Genomic DNA, 13,260 nt, shown 5'->3' on the forward strand with positions numbered 1-13,260 from the left:
AAGTACAAGGCGAGCGGCGGGGCCGGGGCCAGACTCGACAGCCACCGCCATGGGAAGCAGCTCCCAGCAGAACCAGCCCAGCTAAAGCCGGCGGCTCGGAAAGGGGAGGGGGGACACGGACGGCGGCAGCGGCCCCGGGAGCCCCGGCCCTCTGAGGGGCAACGGGACGGGCGGAGGCGGTAGCCGCCGGCTTCTTCTTTTCGCAGAAGCAGCCGAGCTCAGCTCGCTTTCCCCCCATCCCTCCTCCCTGCAGCCCCCCCTCTTTTTTCTGCCTTCTGCAGCCGGGCTCGGATTTAGGGATAAAGTGGGAGGAGGAGAGAAAAGGGGGGCGGGGGGAGGGGGGGAGCGCGGGGGTGTTGTCGCTTCCATTTGTTTATCCAAGGAGGGGTGAAGTCTCCCGGTGGAAAGAAACCCCGCCGGGAGGCCGGGAGGAGGTTGGGTGTGTGTGTGTGTGTGGTGTGGGGGGGGGAAGGTGGGGGTGTGAGTGCCGGCGAGCCCCCAGCAGCGTGGCCTTTTGGGGGGGCGCCTAGGGGAGGGTGGCGGAGGAGGGCCGGGGCTGGCTGCCGCGGACCTGGCCGTAGATGACTGCAGAAGCGCAGCAGGCTCTGTCCTCTCAGCCCCCTCCTCCTCCGGTGCAGAGCAGCTACGGCCCCATGTCCTCCGTGGCCGAGAAGCAGCCGCAGAACTCGGCCATGGACGCCTCCTCCTCCTCCGCCGCCCCCGGCGGGACGAGCGGCAGCGCTGCGGCCAGCGGGGGGGGTCCGGGCAACGGAGGTCCCAAAACGAAGAAAACCAACGCAGGGATCCGGCGGCCGGAGAAACCGCCTTACTCCTACATCGCCCTCATCGTCATGGCCATCCAGAGCTCGCCTTCCAAACGTCTGACCCTCAGCGAGATCTACCAATTCTTGCAAAGCCGTTTCCCTTTTTTCCGAGGTTCCTACCAGGGCTGGAAAAACTCGGTGCGCCACAATCTCTCCCTCAACGAATGTTTTATCAAGCTGCCCAAAGGGTTGGGACGCCCAGGCAAAGGTCACTACTGGACCATCGACCCAGCCAGCGAGTTCATGTTCGAGGAGGGCTCGTTTCGCCGCCGCCCCCGAGGGTTCAGGAGGAAATGCCAAGCCCTGAAGCCCATGTACAGCATGATGAACGGGCTCAGCTTCAACCACCTCCCCGAGAGCTACGGCTTCCAGGGCTCGGCCGGTGGGCTCTCCTGCCCCCCCAACAGCCTCTCCCTCGAAGGGGGTTTGGGGATGATGAACGGGCATTTATCCAGCAACGTGGAGGGGATGGGCCTGGCCGGACACTCCGTGCCCCACCTGCCCGCTAATGGGGGGCATTCCTACATGGGCAGCTGTACCGGCTCCTCGGCGGGGGATTACCCGCACCACGAAAGCTCCGTGCCCGCCTCCCCGCTGCTCGCCGGCGGCGGGGTGATGGAGCCCCACTCGGTTTATTCCAGCTCGGCCTCGGCGTGGGCTCCTTCGGCTTCGGCAGCCTTAAATACCGGAGCATCCTACATCAAGCAGCAGCCCCTCTCGCCCTGCAACCCCACCGCCAACCCGCTCTCTTCCAGCCTTTCCACGCATTCCCTCGACCAGTCCTACCTGCACCAGAACAGCCACAACACCGCCGAGCTGCAAGGTAAGAGGCGAGACACGCGTGGGAAACACCCGAGACCACCGCCGAGGGGCTGGGTGGGCCGGGAGGGCTGCCACTGGGGTGGATGCTCCTCTCAGTATCTCCCCGCTTTGTGGAGAAATTTAACGCATCTCCCCCAGCCCAGGGAAAGATTTGCAGTGGGTGAGTGTCCCCTGCTCCTCACCTCCCTTTCCAGGGACAAGCTGAGGGGGGGACACCCTGACCACCCCTGCGGGGCTGGGAACCACAGGGCCAAAGTTCTGCTCCCCCGGGAGGCTCCTTTAGCGGGCCTGGAACCGGTGAGCTCAAGCGGGAAGGCGAGATCGCGGGTGGGCCCGAGGGGCCCTTTCACTTCCATCGACACCCGGAGGGCTCCCGAGGGGGGGGGGAAAGATAAAACTAAAAAAAAAAAAAAAAGAGAGAAAGATTTCCCCGCAGTCCCCCGCCATCAGCTCATCTCAGGGTTGTGTTTTCCAGGCCCATCGCCTCTCTCCACCCTCCGCCCATGCGGAAGTCGGTGGCCCGAAACCCCCGCAGCCCCCCGGCCCCGGGATGGAGCTGCCGGGGGTGGGTTTGTCCCAGCTCCTGGGATGGGGAGGGGGAAAAGGGGAAGATGGTGTTTTAGGAGGCCTCGAGAGGGATGAGGCCGGCGCTGGGCTTCGTCCTGCGGCCCTAATTCACCTCGAGGGGATGGAGAGGGACTGTCGGGGAAGCGGGGAGCCCTTTGGGGCGGTGGCCGGGAGAAGGGGAAGATTCTGGGGGGCTCTCAGTATCATTCCAGGGATTCGGGGGCGCGGGAAGTGCCTGGGAGAAAGGGGTGTGAAATGAGGCGTCAGGGGCTGAAAAACACGAAGCGAAACGGGGTAAAAAAAAATCCCCAACAAAACAAAACCGAAAACCCCCAAAATATGAGTCAGGCCCATAGGGAGCGGCCGAACCCGGGACAAAGCACCGAAATGGACCGGGTCCCTCTACTCCTCCCGGTTCTGTCCCGGCTCCGGTTGTGGGAGCAAACAGAAAACGGAGCAAAAATCCGCCCCCAGGAGCCACCCGCGGCCTTCACCGAAACGCTCCGGATTAACACCCAAGTTAAGGGCTCCGGAGCGGCGGGGAGCGCAGTCCCTGGCTGGGCGCTCCTCCCCAGTGTACCCCAAATTTTTGAGGCTTTTTTCTGTCCCTAAGTGGCGGCAGAAACGGCAAGAACAGCTCCGCTTCGCCGGCCTTTCGCCCCGGCCTCCCTGCCCGCTGTCTGCCGCCGGCCTCATTGGACGAATGTTTTTTTTCCCCCCTCTCCGCACCCCGCGAATCTTCCGCGGAGGCGATGGGAAAAGCAGCTGGCACCTTCATGAAGGGCAAAATGGGGTAAAAACTAAAAACCAAAGCCAATCCCGTCTCCTCGAAACCTCCTTGGGCCGCGCTGTCCCGCTGCGGCGAGACTTTTCCCCACCGCACCTGTCCGCGCCCGCGGAACCCCGTGTATTTGTGTCTGTACAAAAATACACTCAATTTCAAGCCGAGACCCTTGGGTTTGGGGGTTGGTTTGGTTTGGTTTTACCTCAGACAGCGCTTTTGCCCTCTTCTCCTCCTCCCCTGAGCTCAACCTCCTCTCCTAAATAGAATTCCGAGGGCTGACGATTTTTTCCTCTCTCCCCACGTCCCGCAGGCATCCCGCGGTATCACTCCCAGTCTCCGAGCATGTGCGACAGAAAGGAATTCGTCTTCTCTTTCAACGCCATGGCCTCCTCCTCCATGCATTCAGCGGGCAGCGGCTCCTATTACCACCAACAAGTGACATACCAGGACATCAAACCCTGCGTGATGTGATACGGGGCGGAAAAAACACCTCCTGGGGACGACAAGGCCTGACCCGACCACCCCCCTCCAGGACCCTCTCTGTGGAAAAGAAGGGGGGGAGGATGTCTTTATTCAGGAGGTATAACCAGGAGCCCCCGAGGAGCGGGAGGGGACCCCGGGAACGCGGTCCCTGGGGATGAGCCCTCTCCGCAGCTGAGCATCGGCTGGACCCGACCGCCACCACGGGTCCTTCATCACCCACGGTCTCTGCCTTCTTCTGCTTCTTCTAGAGGGGTTGGGTTGAGAAGAAAAGCAGCGCCCTAACCTCCCCTCCAACCCCCCCCACCCCCGGAAAAAAAACCCTCGACTGCGAGGCTGGGCTAAGAGTTTAAAAAAAAAAAAAAAAAGGTTTGATGATGCTTTAAGAACAAACCAAAAATCACTATTTCAGTTTTATAATTGGCTTTGAGCGATGCTTCCAGCCCGGTTAAGAGGCGTAGATATGGAGCAGGTTGGGGAGGGGGCTGGGGAGGACCCCGACCCCGAAGCTGATGCAGCCCTCAGCCCCTCCGCGCCGCACCGCAGGGAGGAGCGGGGACACCGCTGGAGCGGGGGAGGAGCTGGGGTCCCCCAACCCTCTCTGTCCCGTCTCACTTCGAGGCCCTTCTTCCAACATTTTAATTTTTTTTTTTCCAGTGGGCAAAAAATTGGGGATTTTTTTTTTTTTTACCTATTAACTATTGTGGTTTTGGGGTTTTTTTGGTTTTGGTTTTTTGGGTTTTTTTTTGCCTGCGTAAAGACTGCAGGATCAGACCCTATGCAGAGAGAAAAAGGCACTTTGAAAAGAGACAGCCATGCTCATTCTGTTATTTATTCTACTTTCTTGTTGTTGTTGTCGTTGCTAATAATCGAGACACGAGCAGTCTCAGTTGATCAGTATTAAATCAGTGAATCTCTGTTGGCAATATTTGCCATATAGATTTTTTTTTTTTTTTAGTTAACCTTTGTAAATTTTAAACCGATCTTGGCCTCTGTGTAAAGACAATCCTCCATATGTTTTTATAGAAATATATATATAATGAAGGATTATTCCCCTCCCCTCTCTATTTTTTTTTTCGCCCTGACTTTGTACAGTTCGGTGACACCTATTTTAATTCTTTCTGCACTGTATAAAATTGTAATTATGTGGGGTGGTTTGGTTTTTTTTTTTTTCGTCCTGACCTTTTTGTGTACGTTTTGTCCTTAAAAAAAAAAGGCAAAAAAAAAAAAAAAATCGAACTGAAATAAAACATGTATGTTATTTGTACATGGGCTTCACGATTGTATGAGCAGCAAATAAAGGAGCATGCGGTGTAACACGCGTAAAATTATATCTGAGGAGTCCGTGGCTCCGCGGAGCGCTCCGCAGTGCGCGGAGGGGCCGCGGAACTCCCTGCCGGGCCGCTGCAAACCTTCCTGCGCTTGTTGCAATAATTTCTCATTTTGGTGCGGACTCGAAAGGGATTTTTGGGCTTTTTCTGCGGCTCCTGAGGGGTCCTGTGGCGCGGCTCCCCTTACGCGGAAAAATTAAAAATTAGGATAATGAAAGGAGGAGGAAAGGAGGCGATTTAAATTTTTATTTTTTAATTATCATTATTATTTAAATTTTTCCCCCCTCAAGGCGAAAGCGAAAGGCGGTATTTGACAGCTCTTCTTGCAGAGGAGATGTTCAGCTGCAGGGATGCGCCCGCCGCTCCTTTTCCCTCCCTCCTTCTCCTCCTCTTCCTCGGGACACGAACATTTTTCGGGCAGCCCGAACGTCGCATCCCCGCGGATCAGTCGCCGGGTTCCGCGGAACCTCCGCTGGTTGGAGCCGCGCAGATGAACGCACTAAATCTTGCCACTTTTTTTTTTTTTTTTTTTTTTTTTTTTTTTTTTTTTTTTTTTAATTATTTTATTTTTATTTTCTCCCCGCCTGAAAATAGAATAAAATAATAAAACCCAAACAGATAAACTCCGGCACCATCACCGCCCTGCGCTGTAAATCCGCAGCAAGGGGACACCAGGACAAGAGCCACAAACCCGGCTCAGCTGCAAAATAGGCCTTTTCCTGGCGCAGTCTGGGTTTATTTGGTCTAATTAAGGATACTCCCGTATCCAGGAAATTTTCCTTTAATCCGTGGGCCAATATGTCTGTCTCAACACTCCTCCTCTGAATATACATGCACGTAAAAATAGATGCGCCCGAAATAATCGGATTATTAGCTGGATATTTCGGTCTTTACCTCGGGAAGTTGGGTTGCTGCACGCTAATTCTCCCAGCTGTGTGTAATCAGCTTGGTTAAAAGCAAAGTTAGCTGGTAAAAAAGAAAAAGAAAAAAAAAAAAAAGCCCAACTTTCTAATTATCCTTTTAATTGAAGCAGGTGCAGGCAGCTTTTAATTGAAGCAAAGGCTTTATCAGGGCTGGTGGAAGCCTTTTTGAGGGTGTAGTTTTTGTGCTCTTGGTTAGGTTTTCTTGTTTGGGTGGGGTTTTATTTGTGTTTTGAAAAATATTATTTTGAGCCTAGGTTTCTTTAAGGTGGTGGTAATCGACCTGCAGCATTTTTTGGGGGGGTTTCCCTGGTTTTATGCCTTTCTGGATGGATCCTTCCACCTCACTGCCTGCCTCTGGTGGAGGGACCCGCTGTGTTCCCATCACCTACAAGCTGAAGATGGAGATTTTGCTCCTGCAGCACGTATCTGCTCTAGGTGTGGCCGAGATAAAAGTCCAGGGTAAGGAGCTCAGTCTCTGCCAAGTGTTTTTTCTCTCCTTAAAACCTCGCTGTCACTCCTAAGCCTCATTTTCAGCTTAATTTTGGGTTCACTCTTTGCCTGTGGTACCACTGCCTCCCCCAAGTGCCAGCAGGCACCTTGCAAGCTTCGGGTCTGGCTTGAAGGAAGGGAAGGGTTGATATCTGGTCCCCAACAAAAGTTGTCTTGGTGAATTTTTTTTTTTTATTTTTTTTTTCCCCTCCCGTTGGTTTCCAAACCTGGAAAAACAGAACCACCGCATACCGGGGAGGCCACGTATTCCTCAAGCCAGTGAGCACAGTCTAAACAGACAGCTCTCCATCTCAGACACCTCCATCAGGGAGGAGAGGATGAAACCCCCCAGGCTCCTGCCCCTAGCCCTGCTTCTGAACAAGGCAAACTTGATTTTTTTCCCTGCACAGGGATGGTGAACAAGCTGCTATCACAAGCAGCCCCTTTGTACGAGCTCCTCTCAGATGTTTGGGGGGATCGGTCGGACACTGGTAGGAGGAGAGGAGAAATAACCTTGCTCTGAAATGCTGGTGTGAGAGGAGATGAGCCACGGGCTTGCTCAGAAATGTGGTATTTGCTCATGTAAGAGCCCCCAGCTGGCCTGGTCAGCTCCTGTTGCTCAGTTCAGCGTCAGGGATCAGCTCCCCACTCCTCATCACCCCCATCCCCAGCTGTAGGTGACACACCACCACACTTTTCTTTGGTTTTCCTTTTTTTTTTTTTTTTTTTTTTGCTGGTGTTTCTGCTCCAGAACAGAGTTTCTCATTGCAGACAATCTGTGCCAACCCATGAGTTTTCTCCCAGGATGAAATTCTGGAGCAGGATGAGAGGAAAGAGGGTTTGGGGGCTCCATACCCCATGTATACCCCTGGTTCTGGGGACATGGGTGCTGCACCCAGGGCTATAGGGATGATTTGGGTGCTGAGATGCTCCTCCCTGGGGGCTTCCTGCCACCCTTCCAGGACCACCACTCACCTGGAGCCCTGCATCTCCTCCTGTCACCTGCCCGTGTCTCCAAGGGTGCTGATGGGGTAAGGGGCACAGAGTCCCACATGGAATGGGGGGGAAAGGGGACACAGCTTGAGGTAGCACTCGATTTTGGAAGGGGTGCGAAAAGGAGGTGCTGGGGAGGGGACACTGGGGAGGAACGGGGGGACAATGGGAGGAGCCCGGTGCTGCTGGAGGAGGGCAGCGATGCTGTCGAAGGGCTTCTTGGGGAAGGAAGAGGGGGATTTGGAGGGATCCCTGGATTAGAGAGGGGAATGGGGGTTGGGAGGGGGAGCCCCGGGATGGGGGTGGTCGGGGAGGGTGGGGGGTGACGCCGTTCCCTTGGCGACGGCGCCCTCTGCTGCCATCGGACCGGTACGACCGCCCGGTCCCCAAAACTGACCTCAAACCCAAGCGGGTTCTGGAGATTTCTGCCCTTTTCTCCACGGTTTTGGTGTTAAGGGTTCGGTTTTTTAGTTTTTAAAAAATTCTTTTAAGTTCTTTTCTTTTTCTCCTCTGATATCCTGAGCTCCCGAGGGGAGTTTTCCTTGACTGCACCTTCAGATTCCATAGGTGATATTGGTGATGGAACGTGCCAAGATATATGGACCAGATATTCCCCACTCTTTTATGGGATGTTTCTGGATCAGGCCTGCTCCACACTCAGGTGGGACAGATGGGAATTCCAGCCATGGGATAGCATAAAGCAGCCCATGAATACAGACACAGCCTGGGATGCTCTGAGATGGGGTTGGGTACCCAGGCTGGTAGAAAAGTGGGTGCCCTGGGGAGCTAACTGGGGGGAAATGACACCTGGAACCTTAAACAGGTGTTTGGAAGGCTTGGTTGTGAGTTTGGTGCCAATTTCTTAGCAGGTAAAGGCTCAAATCCATCAGAATTATTGTGTGCCTTCTTTCTCCCTCAAAACCAAGAAGTTTGGGATCTGTGTACCCCGAGGGATTAGAAACACAGTTCTGGTCACTTTAGAAAAGGGGATTTTGGCTTCTAAGTGCTTTATGATGACCACACCTGACCATTTGTTCCCTTTCCATGCATATTTAGAAGCCTCGTTGCTGCCTGCCACCAAACTCTGCAGGAAAATCAGTGCTGGGATTCCTCGTGGGCTTCACATTTGCACATCCCTACCAAGGGAATCTTTGCTGCCAGGAGCCATCCTCAGGGACAAAATACCTGGCACAGGGGAGCATGTGCCTGGCTAAAGGAGACTCCCTGATGAGGAGAAGGTGCTGGAAGCAGCTCTGCAATGGGGGGGCTGATGTTATCCATAGAAACAACTACCAGATTGGCTCAAAAAGTGAGGAAAAGCATGCAGCTCAGTTGGGTTTTTAAGCAACTTTCACTGGCAGTGTTCATCTTGCCCAGTAAGCAGCTAAAATCAGAATAGAATGAAGGAAAAACAATAGGAGGAATAAACCTGGTTGCTACTGAGCTTGTGTTGAGGAACTGTCTATCTGCACAGGCTTATAAAAAGCTCCTTGAGAGCAATTCCCATCGTCACAGACTGCTCTGATCCATAAAACTGCTGCTGAATGTTTAAAAACCCAGCCTTCAAATGAGCTAAACATTTGCAAACCCTCGAGGAAAAAAATTCACTGACGTGGATTGCTGTGTAGTAAGTGCAAATTTCCTCGGATCCTTCTTCCAGGTCCTCAGAGATCCCAAGGAGCCTTCAGACCACTGGGCCAGGCATCAGAGAGCAAATGCCAGCCCTAGAGATCAAACCATCTCTGCTTAATGATGGCAAGAGCTGCAGGGACAGATGGCAGTGCCACTTCAGTAGTCCTAAAGCAGTGTAAATCCATGAGTTTGAGCACAGACACTTCTTTATTTAAAGCAGTGGGAGTTGAAAGACCCAGAATGGTACAAAAAGTGCAGTTCTGTGGCTCAGCTCAGCTTCAGGCTAATTGCTGAAAAAATAAGCAAACACACCTGGGAAAGCAAGGTGACAGGGCCTGGAAAGTTTTGCAGGGACTTAAGGGTATGAAGAGTTCACTTGGAGCAGAATTTGCTCCAGCAATTGTGTTCCCCTCTGGTGGTAAAGAAAAGCTGCAGCTCCCCCAGCACTCAGCTCCTTCAGAGGGATGGAAACATCACACTTCAGAGGCTGAGCAGTGCAGGTGCCTGGAAATACTCTGAGAACATGATATCCCTCTGGAAAAATGTAAGTATTACTCTTGTCCGAGCAATTATTCACTCAAAAATACCAAGGAGTGGCAGCAATGGATACAGTAATGTAGAGGGGTTTGCAGCATGTCATGAATGTTTCCCTTCTTTCCCTGCCCCATTTTTTTTCCCCCTCCTGTTTGCCTTATTCCTTGAAGAAAGAAAAAACCCTGGTTTAGCTTCACGTGTTGCTGCGTGGGGTGGGTGGATCACAACACAAACGTGACCTGCTGGACCTCCTGTGCCTCTGGAGGAGACACATTTTGGGAAAAGGATCTCAGTTTCTATTTATCTTGCCTCTCAGGTGTACAAGAACTGGAATTTGTGCATAGAGGAGAGAGGTGTGTGTGGGGTGCTGGGTCTGGAAGGTCTCAGGAGGACCCATGGGATGGAACATGGAAGCAGAGTGACTGTGATGCTGTTGGGAAGCAACAAAGATGCCTGTCTGGGATAACAGGTACCTCTCATGTAGAAAAACCCAAAGGTTTCCAAGTTATGGGGTTTGGTTTCTTTTTTGAGGGTTTTTTTCTGAGAGCTTTTGATGAGTTTCTAGTCTGTTCTCTCCAGTTATTTTCCAAAGTGGTGGCAACAAGCAGTTGCATCTCATCTATCAGGAGCCATCTCTGCTTTTCTCATTTTCCCATCTGTAAAAATGTGGATGTTCCCGGGGCCACAGTAAAGATTGACTAGATAGGTCCATATCCTGAACTCATTTCTCCCAGTGACTTCAGTGGGATGCCCAGCCCAAAACAATGGCAGGATACAGGACCCTAAACATTTCTGCAGTCCTTTGAAAGATGAAAAGCAGTGACTTTTCTACCTATGTCAGTGGAGGGGCAGGGTAACGTTTCATGATGTTTATAGCAGACATCAGGGACATTACACATGAAAACATGGGAAATGGGGCATTTTTCTTGCAGGGAGATAATCTTTAATAGATGGCAATGAGGAAATAAAAGCATTTGTACACAACAACCTGCCTCACGGAGGGCTATGTTTGCCAGAGTAACATGGCCACGATCACAGATGTTTCCTCCAGAGCCAGAACTGCTGCATATGGGGCTGTTCCTTCTGAGGAACCAGAATGAGAGAAACCCCAGCACATGTTTTTCCTCCCTCTCCTCACCCCTTGCTGGAGTTGTGGAGAAAAAAAAAAACAAAAAAAACCAACCCAACGCGTTCCCAGTGCAAGATTTTTCAATGGAAACATTGCCCTAAAACCCATTTGTTTCTTGCTTTGGAGCAGTAGAAGATGATGAAACAATAATAATAATAATTTTTAAAAATGACATGACTCAAAGACACTATTTAACTCTTCCTTTTCTGAGATGTTTTATGGGTCTCTAAACACAATGGTCTCTAAAACCTCTGCCCTTAAACAGTGCTGTCTGGGAGGGGACCTGGCTGTGGGACCCAGGACAGGGCTTTACTCTCTTCCCACCCTGATGGTGAGCTATTTTTAATTTTTTATTTTTTTTTTTTCTCCTTTTTCTCTCTGTGGAAACAAACCATCCCTGACTCTTGTCACTCAGAGAAGCCTCCCCAGCACCCTGACTTGTTTACTTGCAGTTGTCTTTGGTGGATTGAAGCTGTGTGGCCTTGTCCCTGTTCCAGGGAAGGCATGGACATGGCTGTCTGAAGGAAAACCCTAACGATTGTATAGTTCTGGGTGCTGAGTGGCACTTAGCCACCTCACTTTTTTATTGTTTGCAGATCCCCCTCTTGCCTCACTGCTCTCTGCCACACACCACGCTGTGACCAATGTCATTCAACAAAAGAAAAATCCCTTCCTCAGCGACCGGATTCTCCAGACTCCTGGATCTGGTAAAGGCTCCATTCACCCCAGACTGTTTTCTCTCCACCTTTCTCCCAGAAGTGAGGATAGGAAGAAGAGCAGAAGCACTTTGGGATTTTCACATCCATGATGTAACACCTAGGGTGGTCGCTGCTGGATCCCAAACCCTCCCAGCTGCCCGGAGCTTGCCCAGAGTTTGCTCATCCTGACCAGCCTCTGGGTTTGTTGTTCAGCATCTTTCCCCACTGAACCCTCAAAAAAACCAAAAAAAACCCCCCCAAAAAAACCAAAAAAAAGAGAGGCGTGCAGTACCAACATCCCAACTTGTTTGTGCCATGAAAAGAGCTGGAAAGAATGAGCTGAACCACATGACAAATGAGGACATCAGGCTGTGCAGAGAATAGAAAGACCTCATTTTTAATTAGCTCTGAACAAAGTTGGCTCAGTAAAGTATTTCCCATTGTACTGCTGAACTTTTCTTCTCATCACACAGCAGCCAAACGCAGGCTCCTCTGCTGCTGCAAGTGAACTGAAGTCAAGCCTGTCTTAGGGATCACTTCATTCCCTATTAAAAGCAGACAACCCATCTATCACCAGCGTTTCAGGCTTTTCTGCAGCACTTCTTTGTCACTGGAGAGGATTTCATCATGAGAGTCTTAACAAGATGTCCCCTCATCCCAACAGACTTGGGGTTAAGTGCTTCAAGACACCTTCTCCCCATTGCTCCAGGCACGGGTGGCCATGGCAATGCCACCAGAGACCTGGGCTGAGGCACAGAAGACCCAAAGTGGTGCTTCAGTCAGAGATGGGAGCCACCTGAAGTGGGGCACAGACTACATCTACAGAGATGTTTGCAAGGCCACAGCTAAACCAGGTACAAAATGAAGAATTATTACCTGAGCAAAGGTTCTCATCTTCAAGGCCTTTGAATTCAGGCTGTACATTCTTCAGGGTCTTTGTGAAGGGTCTTGCATAGCCTTGGTCTGGGCCAAAGTAAAACATAAGCCAGGCTTCAGTTCCTCGAGTTTCATTATGAGATGGGAGGCTCAGGGTTCACTAAAATGTATTTATTGCACTTCAGAATTTTGTGTATTTAGACAAAAGTCAGAAGTGACTCATGTATAACTGATGTCTTCCTGAGCATGCAGAGAGCCTGAAACAATAGATCTAAGAGAGGCCGAGTGCCCCATTCACTTTTTCTTCAGAATCTGCTGTTTTCTCAAGTAAGAACTTCACAAGCCCACAAGAAAAAAATCCACATCATACAGCTAGAGACACCAGAAGGCCATGTAGGCATGTGCCCTGGGCACTCTTGCACTGCTTAATTAAATAGCAATTTAGCATCTTGCATTGAAGTGTCTTTTAGCTGTAGAGCAATTTCCCAAGCAGCAGCAAGGGCCCTGTCCTTGTCACTTATTCCCTTGCTGTCCAGGATGGGAATGGCAGTGACCTGGGAGTCCTGTTGGCACACAACATGTTACAAAACCTGCTCCTCACAGGTGAGCTTCTGCAACAGCTTTGCTCTAACTCATTCTGGGTTTTTTTTTAGGATATAAACACTTGAGTTCTTGTTTTCCCTGTGGGTATCCTATAGCAACCCCGAGGTGGTTTCTGAGGACTCCAGTTTTATAGGATCACAGGATGGTTTGGAAAAGACCTCTAAGATCAAGTCCAACCATTTTGTTTTCATGTCATCCCTTAGCACTGAACTTTTGCAGAGTTTCTGAACCCTGCTCACCCCTCTCTAGTTGTCTGCTCTAATTTCTTGTTGCTCTTCAAGCAGAGATGACAGAAATGAATTTAAACCTGCACTTGAGTTGCTACTGATTCATCTGAGTTTGAAACAGGTTGCCAGCCTCTGGAGCAGCTGCTACTATGCATTAGAAACATTCATCAATGACCTTAGGATGAGTAAAACCTGGATGAAAAATTATTATCTAGTAAATGGCAAAGTTTTTTGAGCTAAGTTGTGAAACAGAGAATCAACAGCATTATTCCAGCTCATAGAAAATGCTAAGGAGTGGTGTACAAGCTAAAGTTTATAGTAATTATTTTTCTTTGAGCTTAACTACAG

The 13,260-nt window shown here is 51.0% G+C and overlaps 1 protein-coding gene and 1 long non-coding RNA gene across 2 annotated transcripts; both read left to right on the top strand.

Moving 5' to 3' along the window:
* The first annotated feature begins 354 nt into the window (after window positions 1-354).
* FOXF1 (forkhead box F1) lies at window positions 355-4,744 on the top strand. The gene is made up of 2 exons (XM_071756564.1): window positions 355-1,647; window positions 3,308-4,744. Exons 1-2 carry the CDS (start codon window positions 582-584, stop codon window positions 3,466-3,468), a joined length of 1,227 nt encoding a protein of 408 aa, XP_071612665.1. The 5' UTR covers window positions 355-581; the 3' UTR covers window positions 3,469-4,744.
* Window positions 4,745-9,778: 5,034 nt separating this feature from the next.
* Window positions 9,779-11,776, top strand: LOC139801912 (uncharacterized). Its single transcript, XR_011728393.1, has 2 exons — window positions 9,779-9,848; window positions 11,105-11,776. It is a non-coding gene; the product is annotated as an uncharacterized lncRNA (long non-coding RNA).
* The last annotated feature ends 1,484 nt before the right edge of the window (window positions 11,777-13,260 follow it).

This window comes from Heliangelus exortis, chromosome 13 (genome assembly GCF_036169615.1).
Source record: "Heliangelus exortis chromosome 13, bHelExo1.hap1, whole genome shotgun sequence".
NCBI classification, from domain to species: Eukaryota; Metazoa; Chordata; class Aves; order Apodiformes; family Trochilidae; genus Heliangelus; species Heliangelus exortis.